This window comes from Coffea arabica, chromosome 6e, assembly GCF_036785885.1.
Source record: "Coffea arabica cultivar ET-39 chromosome 6e, Coffea Arabica ET-39 HiFi, whole genome shotgun sequence".
Classification (NCBI taxonomy): domain Eukaryota; kingdom Viridiplantae; phylum Streptophyta; class Magnoliopsida; order Gentianales; family Rubiaceae; genus Coffea; species Coffea arabica.
Window position 1 is genome coordinate 1,392,223 of NC_092321.1, and position 21,008 is coordinate 1,413,230.

General features: G+C 37.2%; 3 protein-coding genes across 5 annotated transcripts; 2 read left to right on the forward strand and 1 right to left on the reverse strand.

The window, feature by feature from the left end:
• Positions 1-2,082: 2,082 nt before the first annotated feature.
• On the reverse strand, positions 2,083-12,292 carry LOC113696071 (uncharacterized). 2 transcript variants are annotated; one of them, XM_027215398.2, is made up of 18 exons: positions 12,158-12,292; positions 9,718-9,923; positions 9,164-9,296; positions 8,599-8,750; positions 8,157-8,240; positions 8,002-8,064; positions 7,527-7,658; positions 7,238-7,444; positions 6,859-6,978; positions 6,369-6,418; positions 5,482-5,644; positions 5,244-5,381; positions 4,300-4,422; positions 4,106-4,204; positions 3,631-3,720; positions 3,382-3,463; positions 2,827-2,957; positions 2,083-2,703 (listed from the first exon to the last, which is right to left on the reverse strand). In XM_027215398.2, the coding sequence occupies exons 2-18, from the start codon at positions 9,859-9,861 to the stop codon at positions 2,560-2,562; spliced, it is 2,055 nt and encodes a 684-aa protein (XP_027071199.2). In that variant the 5' UTR covers positions 9,862-9,923; positions 12,158-12,292; the 3' UTR covers positions 2,083-2,559. The 2 variants fall into 2 exon arrangements, with proteins under 2 accessions (XP_027071199.2, XP_027071200.2); XM_027215399.2 differs by lacking the exon at positions 12,158-12,292 and adding an exon at positions 11,882-12,024.
• A 4,183-nt stretch (positions 12,293-16,475) lies between these two features.
• LOC113695335 (F-box protein At5g49610) lies at positions 16,476-19,041 on the forward strand. 2 transcript variants are annotated; one of them, XM_027214383.2, is made up of 2 exons: positions 16,476-16,612; positions 17,643-19,041. In XM_027214383.2, exon 2 carries the CDS (start codon positions 17,723-17,725, stop codon positions 18,926-18,928), a length of 1,206 nt encoding a protein of 401 aa, XP_027070184.1. In that variant the 5' UTR covers positions 16,476-16,612; positions 17,643-17,722; the 3' UTR covers positions 18,929-19,041. The 2 variants fall into 2 exon arrangements, with proteins under 2 accessions (XP_027070184.1, XP_027070183.1); XM_027214382.2 differs by lacking the exon at positions 16,476-16,612 and adding an exon at positions 16,641-16,793.
• Positions 19,042-19,684: 643 nt separating this feature from the next.
• LOC113695275 (steroid 5-alpha-reductase DET2) lies at positions 19,685-20,773 on the forward strand. The gene has a single exon (XM_027214304.2). It carries the CDS (start codon positions 19,839-19,841, stop codon positions 20,658-20,660), a length of 822 nt encoding a protein of 273 aa, XP_027070105.1. The 5' UTR covers positions 19,685-19,838; the 3' UTR covers positions 20,661-20,773.
• Positions 20,774-21,008: the final 235 nt, after the last annotated feature.

The window sequence follows — 21,008 nt, forward strand, 5'->3', positions numbered from 1 at the left end:
TCATCTCCTTGCTCCTCCCCCAATCAAAATAGAAACAGTAGATGCACCAAAACACCAACTCCTCTCACAACCACGATCACTGCGACCACTCTTTCTTCTTCTTATATTTATCTTTTGTTGCAGCACCAGGGGATTCTTAAGAAAGTTCATGTCAAACTTTGGCTTCTTTTTCAATAGAACTCTCCTTACAGCAACACCTTTAATCTCTTAAGTAATTGCCCTTAACCCATTCTTTGGTAACCAGATTTGATGCCATCACCATTGCCATCATGGTCACCAACTAATACGTAAGGCAGGTAGAAATCTAGATGGATTTGAGATATGAATCAAGGCAACCTCATAATTTTTCTTTTAATCCATGTAAATATCTGACTTTTTGTGTGTAATTGGTGTCATATAACCATTTTACTGGTCCAAAGGATTGTTTTTATATAGTAATTTGTTGGCTTTGCTTTATTTTAGGACTGAAATTTATAGTTTTGCCTATCATTGTTCATGCCTATGTTTTATTATTCTTTGCTTGTTTTTGGTCAAATCTGATATCATAATCATGATATACGCTGAAATTGGATTTGAGGGTGTAATTTTTGTTAAATTCCACACTGGTGGTAGCTACTGGCAGCTCTGCTCCTACTGTCGCTGCCGCAAGATCTGTAAATGATAATAATAGGAGGGAAGAAGAAAAACTTTGAAAATTTTCACCTTGACTCATAAAGTTTGTTTGTAAACCCACAAAGATGATGATGGATGTGGCGGCAGCGGTAGAAAAATAATGAAAGCTGCTTTATCACCGGAGAAGATGAAGAATGTTTTGAAATTTTAGTTTGGCCCCTTAATTTTTTCCTTAGACAATTCAAGATTCATGAATTTAGATGAAATTTGAGACCCAATGGTGCTGAAGATGATGATGAAGGTAATGACCACGACAATCATAGTGACGGCGATGATGGCAAGGTGACAATTGCTAGACTGAAGAAAGGAAGAAAAGGAGAAGAAAATGGAAGAGAAAGGAAAACAAAAAAAGGGAAAAAAATAGATCAAAAAGAAAGGAGATGGGTTCTGAAATATAAACATCCCCCAGTTGGAGAAGACAACAAACTTTTAGAATTTGTTGAATTAACCCCTGAATTTTACTTTTTTCTTAAATGAAGCAGGAAAATTTTTAAAATCTTAAGTAAAACCCGAACTAACTTTTGGTATAGTTTGAAAACAAGGTTAATATAGAAATTTTATATTATTCCGTCAAATTGGATAATTTCCGTTTGTTGGCCAAATTAGTCCAAATCATGAGGGGGTTCTTTGGGAGTTTTTAAACAATGAGGAGGTTTTATGACAATAACCCAAACCACAAGGGGGTTTAGTGTATTTTACCCTTTATTTAGAAAAATTTTCATGCACTTCCCCCCTCCTCCTTACCCTGTATAACTTTTGGCTCCCCATTCCCCACACATGCAATATGAGAGATCAATTGTTCAAAAAAAACACATGAAATGCTTTGGGCCCCCAGATCACGAGAAGAGACGTGATTTATCTTTTAATCATCCAAGACAACATATGAGTAACGAAAACTGAAAATTCACCCCCAGGTTGCATGGGAAGGCACCACATGATTTCAAGGGCCGTTGCCCCATGCCATAATTGTACGTGTTTTTGTTCATTAATATTAGTGACAAATATCTTTCCTGAAAAAAAAAAAAAAAATTCTGAACATTCACCCTTAGGAAACTTTAAAAAGAAAAAACATTTTTTTTCTTAAGTCCAAAACCCTTACTTACTGAAGGGCAGAGAAGGAAGGGAAATCCAGGCTCCAAGTAGTCATTTTTTAGCTCAGAATCATCCTATAAGCAGATTAACGAAGCCAATCAGATGGCCAGGACCCTTACTTAGATTAAGAGTGACGACACCACGAATTAGCAAAGTGAAGTACTGGATCGATTCAACGATCCCATACCAAATTGAAAAGAACCAAGTAAATACTTACTAATAAAGGCCTGGACCTACACCCAGATTATGGCGGTTATACACATGCATGCATCCAGCTGCCATCAAATGCAGTTCCACGAGAAGACGGCTCACAGCGGCTCAGAAATCTACTCCTCAATTATAGTAATTAATATTGAACAATATTCACAAGACAGCGATGTTCGAAAACTGCAATACTAAAGCTGAAAAGGGCTACTTCTGGAGAGATTATAATTATAAAGACTACACAAAGAAAACCTATAATGATGACTAATATACATGGCATCCTAACGGCTAATTCCTTCCGGCCAGAAAACTTTCAGAAACAAGAACCAGCTGTCCGAAGCTGACGGCCATAATATGTAGCATGTAGCAACTGGATCCAAATAACCAGTGATGCACAGTATGAGGTTCTTCCAGTCAAAGATCTCAATATCCCTTTTGGCTAGTATACTCCTATATGATAACTTCGGCAACTCAAGAGGCAGAGAGATCATTTTGCAGGCAAGGAAGAAAAGAAAATTCAAGGCTCAGATTTGTCCTATGACTAACTTCCTCAGGTAATGTACTCCATTAACTCAATAACAGCAACATCCATCACCTACGCCGCACAGAATTCGAGTGGTAGTGAGGCTTGCTGTCTCTCTGGATCCGATCAGCATACATTGGCAACTGAATGGTCTCATGAATCTCACCCAATAAGATCTCCTCAGTGATATTATCCCTTATACTTCTCATAACCTGTTGTTAATGCACATATTCCATTATTTACTTTAACCAAAATATGTAGCTAAAAGGGCACGACACTCTTCAGAAACCAAATTACAACCCTCCGAAAGTGTTGATAGTGAGTAAGGAAAATACCTTCTTATAGGTGTTGAAGTCGTTTGGAGTTCCTTTATCAGTCCTGATCCGCATACATACCCACACCTTTTCTTCAGCTTTCCAAGCGCACTCAATAATCTTCCCCGAAAATGATAACGGCTCAGAGCCATCTGTTATTCCAGAAACAATGAACAAAGGATACTGCAGGACTAGTAGTAGTTCAATAAATAAAGTTACATCACAATACTAGCAGATGCCATACAGTTCAATAAATAAAGTTACATCACAATACTAGCAGATGCCATACAACCCAAAAAAATTTTTAAAAAAAAAAAAGTACTGTCAGGATAGTTATCATCCGCCCCACAAAAATCTGCTAAATCCTAACATTTTACTTTACTAGCACATCAAGCTCAGCTATTGTAACATCCAAAGCTCGGTTAATCTCAGCTTGTTCATGACACCCTATATCACCACAAACGAGAAAACTGGGGGTGGAAGTGGGGAGGGAAATGCAGCACATACGAAAACACATTCACATACATAATGGGGCGGACAGAAGAAAGATCATGAAAAAAATTAGCAAACACAGACCATCAAATACAACCACATTCCCTTCCATCAGCTTTTTCTTCCCTTTTTCATGAAGATAAAGAAGCTGGCGATTATCAACCACCTGTTCAGATCGATACCGGTCAGTAATATAATCAGCATATTGAATCCAAATGCACTTCTACAAATAAGATCAAAGCAAATAAAAAATATCATAGATATTCAAACAAACTCAATTCATTTAAGGGCAAGTACAAATTAACTACAGATCAGAAATAAAGAAAATACTACCTCAAAAAGGAAATCCACCGAATTCATATTTGCATATTTCCATTTCAAGAGTCCCTCGTGTGTGCGAGGAACATAAGGGTCATCCCAACCCTGGCATAAAGAAAAGAATAAATCAATTGCCAAAAAAATTTTAACAAGCTAAGAATTCTAATAACATCCAGAAAAAGGTAAATGTGAAAATAAAAGCGGAATGAATATGTAGCATAGAATCAATAAGTAACCAAATTGCACAAATAAATTCTCAAAGCATGTCAATCACTTAATATCATAAGCTTCCTACCCTGGCGCAATGTTCATTATCAGGCATGCAAAACTAAAACACCTTCATCACCAAAAGGGAGAAAAAGAGTGAATTTTTTCAAGTATAGGTGAGTCAGCAAACAACTTTATGGAGGTTTAAACATATATAAATCAATCAAATCAGATTTCATCAAAGGGGATATATAATACCATATGAGAGCCTATATTTGAGCACCTGAAAGATAAGACCATCAGCTGCATGAGAAAGCCTGGGGATGAATTCCTTCAGAAGTTTAGTTACAGTAGAAAGCAGCCAAAAATCCTTTCTCCTCACCTAATTAAGTTTGGTCAATCAGCCATCAGTTCCAAGAAGGAAAACAAAGTGTTGGGAATTCATACACAAGTAATTGAGCTGTAAAGAAGACATACCCTGAATGGTTCAAGTTCATATCTATAATAGGGGTTCCTACTCTGATAAATGTGCTGACGCTCATAGTTCCTCGGTTCAATTATTTCTTTCTCAAGCATTTTCCAACGCTCATAAAAGGGTCGCTGCAATCAATTGAAGGACCAGATGTCAACATTAAAGCACCCAAGCAGAGTCAGAATCCAAAATAACGAGAAAAGAAGGTCATGACACATTAAAATCACTGATCCTAAATAAAACCACAACCACTTCAACTAAAAGAAAACTAACATAAACTACTTAATTCAACTGTAGAACCACTCATTCATGTTTCTTATATTGTATTATATTTCCTTTTCTTTAAAAAAAAAAAAAAAAAAAAAAAAGCCTTCTTAATAAAGTATCATTACTCAAAAACAGAAGATGAAAGGAATAAGAAAAGGGAAAACCAAACAGTGTCGTACATACTTCCAAAAAGATCTTGCACTTTATTTATCTGTCCTGGAAATTTGTTTATGCATGAACATCAATGTAAGACAAGTATAAATCAAATTGATATAATGAGTAGAATACAAGCTTCATCAGCAGATACGATAAAAAATTAAAACTTAGCAACCTAAGTAGCAGAAGAAATTTTGTTCATCATGAAATGATATTGAGGGCATACAGCAACGTAGTTCATCAGACTAAATAGATATGGTATTAGTTCATAATTAAGTATTAAAAACAACAATGTCGCTTTATAACAGTTAGCAGAGTGCTAAAGAAAGTTGCAAAAATGTTCTAACATGCAACGTTTTCCACCAGTCAAATAAATTTTAAGCATACATCCACTCAACCGTATACCAATTGCAGGAATGTCAACACAAATACACCTAATCCAATAGCTTTTAATACAAAGTAAACAATAAGCACAAGTTTCAGCAAGGATTTTGGGCCCATTGGCAAGTTCTTTTAAATATTATACCTCTATAAGAGAAACTGAATTAATTGCCATCATATCATATATCAGGTATCGTCTTTCCTGCTTCTGAGAATCCGGCATTGTATCAATTATCATTTCCCCATCAAGTAATGTGAAGTGGTGGGTCTTCTCAGCTATACCCTGGTAAAAACATGATATTAAAGTTAGATATACCAGAAACCTATTGTAACGTAATTCAAAGCAGATAGTATAAGCAAATTTGACTAATCGAAATTTATACTTCATTTGTATGTCTGCAAGGAAATCTCATCTGGACCCTCCGGAACTGAAAGTGCCTATCAATTAAGTAGCACCCATCCATTGTAATCAGCATCATATATCGAGTCCCATCAGCTTTCCATGTAGCATAATAGTAACGTTGCCTAAGCAGTTTTACATTCTCACTGCACGTCCAAAGGCAGTAAGATTACTGTTACAGGAGCACAATTCAGTGAAACTGCAGAATACATTGGGAAAGGATGTAGTCCCTGTTGCTAAAGTAATCCGCATGTTCATTAAACTTTCAAATCATTTCCATCACTTATAAATCATCAATTATCCAAAAAAAAAACCGCTAAGCATCATACAGGTAATGTGGTTGACAAGCATCATACGGGTAATGTGGTTGATAAAACATTCAGAAAACCTGTAAAAACTGGCAATACAGTGCACCAAATAGAAAAGGTAGATTAATCTTTTGTACTACATTTTTCAGTCCTTCCTCATCTTTGGTGCTGTTGAATGCTGCATTTGATACTTGCCAACTTTAAATTTACTTTTATTTTCGAAAGGCTGGATATAAGGAACTTGGACTAAATTTATTGCTCTTACAAGGGGTTGCTTTAAGGAACATGGAGTGACTTTGATTTACAAATCCCAACAAGGCATGTGGGGTGAAATTCAGAGAGTGGTTGATTTTCTGTCATCTCTCTCTAAAATCAATCATCTGAATAAGACATCTTTAGGAAACCATGCTACATTTTCCAAAATATCAAAAAAACTTATTTGAACTTCATCCATCCAAGTTCAAACCTACAACATAAATGCCATTAAATTATTCAAAATTGACAAATCATAAACAATTAAGGTCACTCAATTTCCATAAATGAGAAAGAATTCGAATCGGACCTGTTGAGAGAAACTGGATGTGACCCTGGAAACTGTGACAACCCTTTTACCTGCACATTGGGAAGATAAAAAGTTCAATTATAAGACGAGCAATCTGCAGAATGTGACGCGACAGCAGAGTATAAAACTGATTGCTAGTCAAAAAGTCACAAAAAAAATCTAATAAATGCCAAATAAAATTTTTTAAAAAAAGCCAGTAGTACAGGAAATTATTGTCTAAATGCATTATCAAAATGGACCAAACCATGGAATTCCTTCTACTGCATCACATACAAAGAGACAGAAGGTGGCATGCAAATATCAAAAAAATCAGATAGGACAGAAAGTCAGAGTTTGCTGGATTACAAGTTTTAGCTAAATGTACAAGTGTACACAGAAAAATTTCTCCACCAATTAAGGATCCAACAGATTTAATTTACAAGATTTCTTTCCATTAAAAAGAACATACAATGCATTCAAAAGACATACAATACAGATAATTGATCCATACCCCTACTGATAACTTAAGTGACTGGTAAACGAACTGCCTCAGTGCTTCTTGCTGTTCGGAGGGGATAGCATCTCCTAAAATGTCATCATTTGTCATCACTACATCTGTTTCCTGAGTAGCCTGAGAAATTCAAAACCAATATTCATGCTCCAGCAAAAAATAGTAGTAAGCGGAACCAATGCTAAAGTTTCAGCAGCTTAATGGTAAGCTTTACAGACCATTCAAAGTAGATTAGGCACATGCATAAAAGCAGTAAACTACGAATAAGCCAAGAGCACTACTCATTAGCATCACTACAGATTTTGCTACTGCTGAGAATTAGCAGCCCTTCATACCAAACAAGTAAATAAAACAAGGCAGGAGCAAGGGAAAGACGTACAATAGGCAGAGCAGCAGAAGTTCCATCATCATCATCATCTGGCATGGCATCACCATTTAGATCAAATTCAGTGGATTTTTTCCATTCTGGAGTTCCGGGGCAGACGACCATATCGGGTTTCTTTTCATGATAAAAGGTGTACAATGCATCAATATAATCAGGCTTGTATATTCCTGGTGGGCGCGAATCAGCAAATATTTTGACTGCCTGCATCCAGGTGAAGCCAAATATTTCTGAAAAATGTACTAATTAACTGAGGATGGGAAACAAGTTGAGAGAGATGACCAACCTGAGTGACGGATATAGGCAAAGTACGCATGAGATAGTGAATGATCATATACCCAGTTCGATTATGTCCATGAGTGCAATGCACCAAAATATATTTCTTTGAGTGCTTCTGGCGAGCAAGGAATAGTGAGACCTAATAAATACAGTTAAGCAAACCATTGTTGTAATGAACAGTCAGAAAGTTGCTCACAATAGTATATCATAAATCCGCAAGATATCATTCACAAAGGATTAGGATGAATTAAAACCAAGCTCGTAACTCCTAAGAAGAAAGTATAATGACCAAATGCAGCTACTCATCCGTAACACTGGGAATTAAAAATAAATGCACCATGCCTTCTGTCATGCGTCACGGAACATAAACCAGGAATCTCTTGCTCCTAACTTAACTTTCTGAGTCGCGCTACCTTTCATTTTTCCATCTCTATATCCAACCCAAATTTGACACATTGGCACCAAATATAAGAAAAACCTACCTCATAAACAAATTGATTAACGGCCTCATTTTCAGGTACAGAATCGCGCCCCTTGCAAGAAATCTAAATCAAAAACAACATTTGAAAGTTAAGGTCTTATCCCAATAGAAAAACTGCAAAAAGAGCAATTGAATTACTAGAAAAACGATCCCCACCTTAACATGTTTTATACCATCTTTCTTCAAATCTTGCAATGGATAGTACCGATATGTATTTGTCAAATCAATCACCAAGCCAAGCTGAAAACATTCAGTAAAAGTTCAAATGGTGCAATTATGCTAGCAATCAGAATCATAAGTTCAACATGGAGTTTAACTGATCATGAAGTGCAAACACTCATATTAGATAAAAGCTAGGCATTCCTCTATCTTCAGCAACTGATATTAATGGCATGCTATTCTTTAAATGTAAACATGCTGTTTCTTATGACTCATCTAACCATTAAATAAAGAGTGTTGGAGATTTACAGGAAATAGAATATTTTGCAGTAACAATTACATATTCTATGTAAAAATTTTAAGATATTCTAAAGAAAACATGACAGCTCCTAAAACCAACAAGAATGTAATGGAAGAGATTTAACTCCAATGCTTCTACCTTTCTGCCTAACACTCTTTGCTGATGTAGCACTTGTCTGAATGAGTATCTTTTGCCAGGAATAATAGCATCATTGAAGGATTCACCCAATGGAACTTTAGAAGGTATTATGCAACCTATCTCTTGACCAAAAGCTGGACAGTCCAGCCAACCTACAATGTCACGAGCCAAAGTGAATAGCATCAAGATGCATCACATTGACCAAACGGATCAAAGGATTTAGAAACAATATTGTCTGTCAGAACTCAGAACTTAAAATATGAAAAGGAAATCTGCAGAAAAAGAATTTCTTTACAGTCCATCCAGCATAAGATTAAAACTACATACTCCTCCATAGAATTTAAAAACTTAGTTTCTTGAAACAAAAATGGATAATAAAATAGTTTAGCAGCCAAATTCCTTTCCATTTCTTTCAGATGAATAAGAAGCAATCAAATTTCTCTCCATGCCATACTTTCAATGTTTCAGCAACAGGTAAAAGGTGTCAGCAAACACACAACGTAGAAAGAAACAGATGAAATTTTAGGACCACGGACTGCAGTAAGAAAGATGCCTTCGTGGATACCTGGTGGAAGCTTATTGTGAGTTTTCTGTCTTTTCGTTTGAAACATATCATCCTGACTATATGGTTGTTGTACATATTGGGGTCGATCATCCATCCGTTGACTTCTCATCTTTTGAATCCTTTGCTCACGTTCCTAGTGCCACAAAATACAAACAAAGTAATTATATCAAGCCTTTTAATTGACCGTGCATATTAGGTAAACAAATTCATAACTGCTTGTACACCATAAGATTCAGCTGACCCCTACCCAAAACCCAAAAATCCCTTTCTGAGCCATGCAAAAGAGCACATTTTATCTTTTGATGTACAGTCCTTGCCATGAAAACCTTGTTGAAAGAGGTGGAAAGCATGGGGAGTCGGAAAAGGACATTAAATACTCTCCCATGGAGTACCCAATCAAAACTTAAAAGCCTAGAGTCACCATACCAATCCAACCAAAAAAAAAGGCAGTAAAGAGGCTGTTCTGAGAAGAATATTCTGTCAAGAAAATATAAGTCTGGCGACAAACAAATACTTTTTCAGGTACTTGGAGAAATAGATAGCAAAATAGGTACCCGGCGAGAAATCTCAACAGCACTCTCTGCAAATTCAGCACTATCATTGTGATGAACATGTTCTTCTGGTGCACTGTCTTCTCCTAAGTGCGGCTCAAAAATCTCATCATCCTCTTCTGGCTGTGGAGAGGCATTTAAGTCCATTCCAGCAATCACTCAAGGTGAACAAAGAAACATCGGTGAAGAATCCTAGCGACTTTTTTTGCCTAAACAGGATAATCACAAATATGAGCATGTGAATAATACTCCAGACCATAAATTAAACAGAAGCCTGATTAAAAGTTTAAAATCCAAAAAGCAGCAGTAAGATCTAATCCAGAGGGCAAGGCAGCAAAGTAAATACAAAAATAACACATTACTGTATGGTTAAAAGGTGCCTCAAGGACAATATAAAATGATTAATTCTTGCATGAGAACCTCAAGGTCCAAAACTAAAAGCATGCTAGTAATTTCTTCCACAGTCTCTGTGTATGTGTGTGTGAAAGAGAGAGAGATTAGCTTCATAATAGAGTAATAAGGAACGCAAATAAAGTCTTAACCTGTAAACCAATCAAATTAAACTCCAGATATTTTCATTCATGTAAGTGTATTAACTCTTCAAGTTGAAGCTTTTAAACATGCAAGCAACAAGTATAGAATATTTGGTATTGCTATTTATTATAATACAGAAGTAAGATGGGGAGGAATGGCAGGGCCTACTCACTGTTTTTGCTTTTTTTGGTTGGAGGGGTATCACAGCTTACAAAATCAAAATCTGGGTAATTCTTCGTAAAAATTGATTGTGCTCTTTATGCAAATGCTATTCATGAATTTGTCAAGGTGCATGGAAAAGGGAGCAGGACACTCAAAATTTAATGTCACGGCAAGTCTTTTTAATGCCACGGCAAGTCTTTTTAATGCAAAAAGAAAGATTTTCAGAAGACCAGTTTGGGTAATTTCTTCAGAAGCATGAAAACAGAAAATTATCTATTCTGAAAAAAATAAAGATACCTCTTGACTGACCCCAGCAACAAAAGGTTAAATAATGTGTATATGATCCCCTTTTATTCCAACATGGATTTTAAATGAGAGGCTCCGAATAACTATAGTAACAGATATAATTAAAAAGGCCACTTCCACAATGCCTCTTAAGTGCTAAATGGAAAATTTTAAATAGCTTCAAATGGCAGCACCAACTTCTCGGAACAATTTTCGAAAACTATGCAATATAACACGAGAAGGTACATGCTTTCACACAACTTTCTTAAATAATGAGAACAAACCCAAGCAAAGTACAAACAGAAGCGTGCAGGGACATCTTAGACATGACCATTAACAGCGCTGCAGTTGTCAATACAAAACAAGGAAACCCGCCACGAATGCCCAATCATGCAGAAAAACATCTTGCCACCCTCGACCGAAACAAAATGGAGAAACAAACAACTGACAATGTACCACAATCACACAATAACAGGCCTGCATAATTGAAAATAAGTCGTCCAATCCGCAACAAGCACAACATCATACAAAAAATAAATAGTCCAATCCACAACAAGCACAGCTCATACAAATATTCGATCTTTATGAGCCATCATAAACTTATCAAACAGAATTCAAAATCCCCAGAACCTGATCAACATGACACAAAATGCAACTATACTTTTCAAACTCAGTAAGTTTTTCTCCCACCAAAAAACTCTTTTGTGGAAATAATGAACATTAAATTGAAGAAATTTTTATTCCCCAACCCCACCACACACACCCCCCCCCCTCCCCAAAAAAAAAGTGAGAGTTCCACCGACAGAACCAGCTAAATCATGGTAACATGAACACCAAATTTAGCCCAATAACCACAAAAAAAGAAGTCCATCCATTTTCCTACCCATTCCGTTAAAATGAACGTACAGAAAAGAAAAAATTAAAATCCTAGTTCGGCAATTACGTAACCCAAAAGCAGTGAATTAACCAGCAACTAAGTTTGAAAGGGTTTTGGCGCAGAAGAAAACGCGATGAAGGCAAATTTATCGGAATGAGTTGAAACCTCGTCGAGAAAAAATTGCACGAAATAGCAACAAATAATTCTGTTTTAACTGAAAAACCCCATAATTAGGTAAACGTATGATTGCCGAGAGTAGAAAAGCAACTAGTAAACCCTAGAGAGAAAGAGAGAGAGAGAAGAACTAACAAGAAAACCAGAGAGAGTAAGCCAAGGAGAGATCGCACACCGATTCATTTTCTCAATGAATCCATGACGCCGGACAAAAATAAAAATTTGGTAGGGAGAATGGGGAAATTTGTTTTGGGGGAAAAGGAAATTTAGAATAAACTCATGACTCGTGAGTACCCGCGAGTGTTACATAATACACATACACATCTACGTAATTTTAGTGGAGAAATTTTTTTTTTAAAAATGGAAAGTAAAATTAAAACGGAGAAAGGGGGGGCGCGGGCGTGGGCGTACCTTGACAGGGCCTGTGGAGGGCGGTGCAGACTTCAGAGTTCAGAGAGAGAAAGACAAAGAGGGAGAAGCGTGGTGATGTGAGCTTGGTGCGAGCTAGAGTCGAGCGGGGGAAGGAAGAGCGGGGTAATATGGTCAAAGGGCCGATTATATAACGGGACGTGACGTGACTGGGGAAGAAAGGTTGAGTTGCGTCACTTCTCAGTTCTCACTTCATGCGGTTCGACACGTTACCGTCACCGTTAACGGGTGGAAGCTTACTCTTCTTCTTCGATTTTCTTCTTTTTATTTTTATTTTTATTTTTTAATTTTTTTTAGCAGTTTGTCATTTATGATTTGTTACGTCATATATAGTACTATTCTATATGATTATCTTTTACCGGTAATTTCTTCTGGCTCAATTGGTTCGGCAGTTCCAGAGTAACTGCTGCTTCCACTCCACTAGGCAGTTGCAGGCAGTCTCCTGTGCTGTACCATATTAGAAAAATTATAATGCATGTGTGATGTATCCCTCAGGTTTGGGAATTCATCGGTACCATTGGCTTCCAATGCTTCCAACGTTTGACCACATGTGTATTTGGATCATGGCCGGAACCCAACCACCGAATCTATTTAACGGTCCAAGGTTGTCGCACGATAATTCACTCTTTTTTTCTCCTCGCCTAACTCTAACGAGTATTAATAAATACCCATCCACCAAAAAATTCGTGATATTCGACCTAATTCGATTCTAAAAATGGAATACTCGATCCGCATTATTTGACCAGATCAAAAGATGATTGGATACCCGTTTATATATAAGGCGAGTTAGGATCACAAAATTAAGAATCCGCGGATATTCGACTCGTCCCCATATATATTATTTATTTTTTTTATTTTCATACATATACTGTAAAATAATATTTTTAATATTAACTAAATAATTTCATCGAACAAATTGCACTGCAAATATGAGAAACTATTTTTTGTTTACGAGATCCATTTGTAGAAGTCATGATCTTATATTTTTTGGGAAAGATTTTAATTGATGTGGAAAATTATATATATATATTTATTTAAAAAGGTAGTACTTATTTCAAATTTTCATTAATTTTGAATTCTTTTAAAATTTTTCCTTTTTATTGTATTCTCTTTGTATATTTGTTTCTTGGCATGAGACTTTTTCTAAGAAAAATCTTTGTTGAGTACTCTTAAATATGTAAAATACAAAATTAAATTAGTATAAATTATTTTTAAAAATTTAAATGATGATGGGATAGGGGTGGGTACTCATGGACTTGACCTTCCCTTAAGTGGGTATCAAAAAAATGGCTGACCTGCAAGGTGTGAGGCAAGTCAATCAAATGGTGCATGAGACAAAGTACTCAATGTGTGCCCACCTCTACCGCCCCGTAATATCGCCCACGATTACTGTATTTCGTACTCATTCATATCTTTTTCGTGACCATATTTTAGTGGACGCTCCTGATTATGATCCCTCCTATCATACCACCAATTCATATCTTTTCGCGACCATATTTTAGTGGACGATTTTGAATTCAAAACCTCCTGATTACAATCCCTCCTATCATACCACCAGATTCAATCCTCCTTTCTACGTGACCTTAAAATTTACATCTAATTTTTGTTTATTTTTATTATTTTTTTCATTGACCATTTTTTTTCTTTTCTTTATCATGTTGCTTCAATCTCATGGCTGATTTATCTTATGCAAATAAATTTGGATTCAAATTAGTAACTAGATAATGTACAATTGGAACCCTCGCTCAATAGATTTACTTTATGTTAACATGCTAAGTATAATATCTTGCCTGCCTAGCTGCATGCTGTATGCAGGAGAATGTTTTGGTCTGGGCGAATGCTTTCATCTAAAATGACTAATTACTTGCCTCGTTTGGAAATTAGAATCATCAGCTTGGAAATTTAAACCAAATGTTGCTTTTACCAATTGTAATTCCATTGTTGATGAATCCTTTCGCCATCTGATACTTATAGTTCAATGTCACTTTATTAATTTACCTCAAAGCTTTTATTATTGTACGTCTGGAAATAAATTATAAAAAAGTACACGTCTTCACTTTCTAGTCTCTATATCTCGATTCATTTAGATAGTTAAATTTTATCATACATATACCTTAGTTTTATTATATTACTTTTGTCAATGTTGACTAAATTTCAAGCTTAAGTAGAGATTTCTAGTTATTTAGACTAACCTCTTATTTCCGAGAGACTTCCTTGGTTTCAAGGGACAAATCCACTGATATTTTCATGAATAGTTTTTTAATTTTGCGTGTAGATTTGGAATCTCAATCAAATACTATGAGAATATGTCACGGTAAATCATAAGAAAATGGAACAAAAGTGAAGTTACACTAGAAATAAACGGGACAATGTGGTTTAAAAGTAAAAGTAGAAAACAGAAAATAAAAAATGGATCAAACTCACAACACGAGGAAAATTCAACTATAGTTGACGCAACATAATGTGATTAGTTTTGTGTCTAATGATGCGGCGTTCTATTGAATGACATATGAGATGCTTATTAATAAAACGCTCAAACTTTGTAACTTTTGTTGTTTCGATGTAAAATGTTTTCCATGAGAAAATCTTTTCAGTAAAAGGCGTTTTCCATGAAATTATTTTAATGTTTGGTAAACTTTTAAAATATCATTTCGACAGAATACGTGCAAGTACTCTGCTCTACGTTGTTTATCATTTTTTAAAGGCATAAACTGATTATTTCCCAAACTCGAAAGTAAGCTCCCACGAGAATATGCAGTGGTGGTACGAGTAGGCAGTTTGAGATGTTAGGTTCATGACTTACGGTAAATGGGAAAATAACTTATGAAGATCTATTCTGTAAATTGTTTTCCGCTAGATGACGTAAATCATTTTCCTAAAGAAAAGGTTTTCAGTAGTCTAATTGCATCCAAACACTGGAAAATTTAAAAAAGATTTTTCGGAAAATATTTTACATCAAAACAAACAGGCCCTAAATCCTATGATTTTTCACCGAAAATTTTTTTGCTAACTTATATAGCCTTTCAGCATATATGTAATCTTGCAAAGATCATCTGGAGATGTAATCTTTTGTAAAAATAAAGCATAATTTAGTCGCAGCTAACACTTACCAATAGGTCTTACTTAACAACGATTACTTTGCCATCAGTAGTAGAACTATCAATATACGTATTACGTACAGGCTCCAACTACTTTTATTTTTCCCACAGTAATACGTCAGGGCTACCCTGAACTTAGCGGGATAAAAAAGTTTAACTAGTGTAAAAGAATGTCTGCACAATAGTGTACAAACTGTGAAGGAATGTTTAAGTGCAAGAGGGATTGACTCTCCCTCTTCCCTCCTCATGTCCTTCATAACTTCAACTGTTTGGTTCAGAATTTGAACCTTAAATCTAACACGATGTAATCTCCTTATCTTGTTTTGAAAGAAGTATGAAAGAGCAAAGGGACTCTCGGGGAGAGGCCAAAGTAGAAGCCTTCTTTACTCTCTCGGGGTAACGTATTGAAGTGTTTGAATGCATGATACATGTAATAAGAGTGAAGTATTATACTTATCAATTTTACAGTAATTTAAGGAAGAAGCTCTTCTCCCCCGAGGGGGAAAAACCCAGCTAAGGGGGTAACGTTCATTTCTTGAGTTAAAAGAGTAGGAATGGCAACAGTTTCATTAACCTTAACATTATGTATATTAAGCATTAGTTTGACATTGAACCTATTCAATCAGTTAATCAGTGACCAATCAATGTGTGAGATATGATTAGGTACATAGATAACCTAACCTTCTCATACTTACTCACAGGCCGAAAAAAAAAGAATTAATTAACAAAGACTATTCCAACATTTGTCCAAATTAATAAGAGTATTTTCTCCATTTCTTGAAAACTATTAATTCATTTTTTTTTTAATAAGGATCACCGGTCACTCCACAGTCGAACATGTGAGTTTTAAAATTAAAAACAAAATAATTGATAGAGTGACGAGATAGATAGAATTTAACAGAAAGGAAAAGAAATTTTCAAGAAACACCAAAAGACATAGCAATAGAATAAAAGTAGTAACCTAACCAAAAATTTCAAATATTTTTGAGTAACCTAACCACTTTTAAAAATTATAGGATGATTATCCTATATTTTTGGTTGGAACCATTTCCGCTTTCTAGATTAGCAACTTTTTCAGTTTTTTTTTTTTTTTTTTTTGGTGTGTGTGGAACACCACTGGTCGGTACAGAAAACAAAAAATAAAAGATTCCAAGAAACGTAGTTTAACAGCGGCGGAGAGAAGGAAAAAAAGGGGTCGGTGACTCAGTTCCTTCCAGATTTTGGATTTCGAGTCTCCTTTTATCTCGGTTTTTTTTTGGTGTGTGTGGAACACCACTGGTCGGTACAGATTCCAAGAAACGTAGTAGTTTAACAGCGGCGGAGAGAAGGAAAAAAAGGGGTCGGTGACTCAGTTCCTTCCAGATTTTGGATTTCGAGTCTCCTTTTATCTCGGTTTTTATCACCCGCTCGTTAGTCATTGATTGGCTCTTTAAAACCCTAATTGAGTTCTCAAACCTAAACTCAAAATCCTCGTAAATTCCAGGTTATTTTACAGGCCGATCTCAAACGGGCAATCTAAAGTACGTAGTTCAAACTAATTTTGTTCATAGCTGTGTTGTTACGGTATTCTAGCGACGGAAATACATTCACGATGATTGTGATTATGCTAGCTAATATTTTAATTTTTCTCAAAATTCCCTTTTGTTGTCAAGTTGTTATGTGGTTTTATCAAAACTGGCCGCGTCTGAGAACTCATGGCAAAAGATATGCAATGGAAAATCAGGGGTATTCCATAATGATCTTTGAATCTTATTTTGAAGATTTCCCCAACTGCAAATAATTCTGTTTATCTTTTTTTTTTTTTTCCTTTTCTTTTCTTCATGTTCCTGGTCCGATTTCCTGTTATTATAAGGTCTTACTCCTATTAGTTTTGCTATCGAGGTAACATCTTATGTTGCTGTAAGTATTGGACGAACGAGAAATTCTTCTGCTACGGTATGCGTATTGCCATGGTATGCTATTAGCAATTTTAGGAGAAGGAAAGAGAATAGAACTTGGCTATCGGCATTCATATACATACATACATGCGCGCGCGCGCACACATATACATACACACACATGGTACATATCTCTTCATTTTTCAGATGCCAGAATGGCAGTATGCCATTGAAGAACAGATCAAGGATCCAACTTACCAATCACAGAGTACTGTAGAGCAAAGATTAGATTTCCAAGCATGACTAATTAGAGAATACATGCTTGTCAAGTGTATAAACCATGTTTTCTAACATGTAGACATTCTAGCATCCACGATTGCATAGTATGCTAGCATATGATGATATTATTTTTACAATCAAACTGACAAATCATGATTGTCAACTATGTATGCACCGAAAAATTCGCTCTCATTAATTTATTTTGCTTGTCAGGATAGTACCTGCCTTAATTTAGTATACTGCAATGCGGGAGGGAGATTGCTGAAGTTGTGGATGGTTTTGTGGATGAAGAAATGGAGGCCTTACAGAATGACAAGGTTAGAAACAGAAAGAACATATCGAGGAAAGACGGAGAAGGAAGAGGGGCAATGGAGAGTACTTCTTTCAAAGATCTTCACGAAAGTATCGTATTTGGCATTCTCGTTAAAGTTCCACCTAGTTATGTTTACAAGAACGGAAGGCTTGTTTGCCGAGCATGGAGAGATCTTATCTCCAGAGATGATTTCATTGTCCAGAATTTTATGGAAACCAAGGCGGAATTACTAGTGGGAGGGCCAACCTCCAGAAGAAATGGATATTTCGAAGTAAAGCTGATGGAAGTAGAAGGGGCACTGCAGCTTGATTGTAAGCTACGAGATTGTGGACTGTGTCGAATGGGTCGTCCCAGGTCCAGCTGCAATGGCTTGCTGCTGCTGAATCACCCAAAGGAGGAAGGGTTGCTGCAAGTGATGAATTTAATAACCACGGTTGGTTTAACACTTCCAAAGTGCCCTTCGGGCTGTCGGCACAAAGCTTGTGGATCAGCACTTGGTTTTGACCCCAATAAGAAGGAATACAAAGTGATTCACATGTACGCTGATTCTTTCGGCTTTGAAATCTTTAACTTGGCCGGTCCTCCAGATGCGGCATGGAGAATAATTCCCGGGCCTTGGGAAGGATTGCAGGAGAGGCCTTATGACTTTGAACGGTTTTCCTGGAGTGACCCCATATCCGTGAATGGAAGAGTTTTGCATTGGCATGTTGCTTCAAACGAGTACATCATCTCAATGGATGTGAGCGAAGAGATTTCAACCAAAACATATCTTCCCAATATCAGCGAGGAGATAGAGAGTTATAAGTATACTTTGGCGGAATTGGGCGGGTATCTTTCTTTTGTGTATGCCTTGTCCGACATCCAAGTTGATATCTGGATTCTGGATGACTGCTTTAGAGGACAGATTTGGTCAAAGAAACATAGCATTCAATTGGATTTGATAAAGTACGTGACGCCAGAGAACTCTTTGCTACCCGCTAACCATGCCAATGCTTTGCCAAATCTTAGCAAACTCGTTGCTGTTGCTGGTCGAGGTTGTGACATATTGATCCTGAAGCATGAAAACTCTTGCTTGTACATATATGACATGAAACACAGAGTGATGAAGAAATTTAAGATGAATATGAAGAATCCCATGTACTTCATACCTCACAGAAGCAGCCTTCTGCACTGGCGGAATTCCTGAGACTCGGGTCCTAGTTTCTTGGCTGATTGTAGTCATTTCATTGTTGTGTTCCTCTATTTTTTAGCAGTAGCGTTTGTTTATTTTCGAGCAATTCCATTCTTTTCTTCCTAAAATACGATGAACTACTACTATGATACCATAATGAAAACAACGCAAAATCTTTTTTGTTTTCATGAAAACAACAAAAAGTCAAAGCCTGGAAGCTCAAACCATACGCATCTTTGTCAGTGACATCAGTCTACCGAGTCCCGACTTGCTTGCACTCAAAACTAGGCCAAACGAATTCGTACAAGGCGCAGGGACCGCCCTCGGCATTGTTGTGACGCGGGGCTCACCATCTCCCTGTCAATCAGTTTTTGGCTTACTAATAAAGAGAGATCCGCTTGCACTCGTCAATTAGTAGTAGTGGTTCCATTTGTTTTTTTACGAGTAAAGCAATAAAGCGTTTAATCAATGGCTATGGCTTTGATAAAGAGAAATGCGTTTGACATTCACACATTTTGGGGGCCTCGTATAATAGTTTTGCAAACTTTGGGAGCAAACGTATACATACACCAACATCCGTAGCTCTGTACCCATAAATCTACTCTTTCTCTTATGTATTGTCAGGGCTGCGCCACCCGCCATTGGTCGCTCCGCCTCTGCACGCAACGGCTGTTAATAAAGAAATCTACATGATTAGCTGGTTCCTGATATGCGTAATTATTGAGTTTCCGTAGGGGGACTCTTTATCTATTGCGTGTTGGGTTAGTCGCTCCTTTTTTATTTTGTATTTTTTGGGTTAGTGCTCTATTTCACCTTTCATAATCACAGTGCATCAACAAGAAGGGGAGGTCGCGCGATCCGTCCAAGGGACAAAGGCATCTACTCCATCAACTACAACCCACCTTCAATCAAGAATTCCATAAAGATGTCGTTGTCGGACCAGCATGTGTTCAATTACAGCCTCATCTTCTTCCTCGTCATCACACCACCTACCATCATCGCCCTGCGCTACCTCACCGCCCCCTACGGCAAGCACCAGCGCCCTGGTTGGGGCCCCACCATTCCGGCCCCTCTAGCCTGGTTCCTCATGGAGAGCCCCACCCTCTGGCTCACCCTCCTCCTCTTCCCTTTTGGCAAGAACCACTCCAACCCGACTGCCCAAATCCTCATTCTCCCCTATCTCATCCACTACTTCCACCGCACCGTCATCTACCCCTTGACGCTCTTCCTCAAGACCACCCGTAGCCATCGCGGAAAAAACAATCTTGATTCTCGGGCTGGCCAGAAAGCCGCCGCATTTCCCGTCAGCGTCGCCGCGATGGCGTTTGCTTTCAATCTTCTGAATGCTTATTTGCAGACGAGGTGGGTGTCTCATTACGCCGACTACGAGGGGGACCGATGGTTCTGGTGGCGGTTCGCCAGCGGCCTGGTGGTTTTCGTGGTGGGTATGGCGGTGAACTTGAGATCGGATTATGCGTTATTGGGCCTCAAGAGCCGAGGCGGGGGCGGATATAAGATACCCAGAGGAGGGTGTTTCGAGCTAGTGAGCTGCCCAAATTATTTTGGGGAGATATTGGAGTGGTTGGGCTGGGCTTTGATGACTTGGTCCTGGGCGGGTTTCGTGTTTCTGTTGTATACTTGTGCGAACTTGGTGCCCAGGGCTGCTTCAAATCACAAGTGGTACCTGGACAAGTTTGGGGAAGATTATCCTAAACACAGAAAAGCTGTTATTCCCTGCGTGTTTTGATGTACAGCGTCTTCCCAAGCCGAATTTGACTTTGTAATACGATCAGAACTGCAAGATCCAGATCCAGATCCAGATTTGTTCGCATTAACCTTTCAAGCAATGGGGTTTTGGTACTCTAGCTTCCAATTTCTAATCCTTGATTCGCCTTTTTCTGTTCCAGCGTTAACCAGTTGCTTCTTGATGTTCTGGAATAAAAATCACAATTCCTACAAGTAAAGAACTACCTACAAAACTTGAATACAAAATGATGGAAATACTTGAATACAAAACTACCTACAAGTAAAGAACCAAAATGATGGAACAGAAACGATAAGGATTTTTTCTTTCCTCTTTTTTTTTTTCCAAAAA

Coding starts and splice junctions, on each gene's coding strand:
- LOC113696071 (XM_027215398.2), bottom strand. CDS start 9,861: ATGGACTTAAATGCCTCTCCACAGCCAGAAGAGGATGATGAGATTTTT. Junction 8,241..8,598: donor AAAGAGTGTTAGGCAGAAAG/GTAGAAGCATTG, acceptor GAATGTTTTCAG/CTTGGCTTGGTGATTGATTT. Junction 2,704..2,826: donor ACTTCAACACCTATAAGAAG/GTATTTTCCTTA, acceptor CATTAACAACAG/GTTATGAGAAGTATAAGGGA.
- LOC113695275 (XM_027214304.2), top strand. CDS start 19,839: ATGTCGTTGTCGGACCAGCATGTGTTCAATTACAGCCTCATCTTCTTC.
- LOC113695335 (XM_027214383.2), top strand. CDS start 17,723: ATGGAGGCCTTACAGAATGACAAGGTTAGAAACAGAAAGAACATATCG.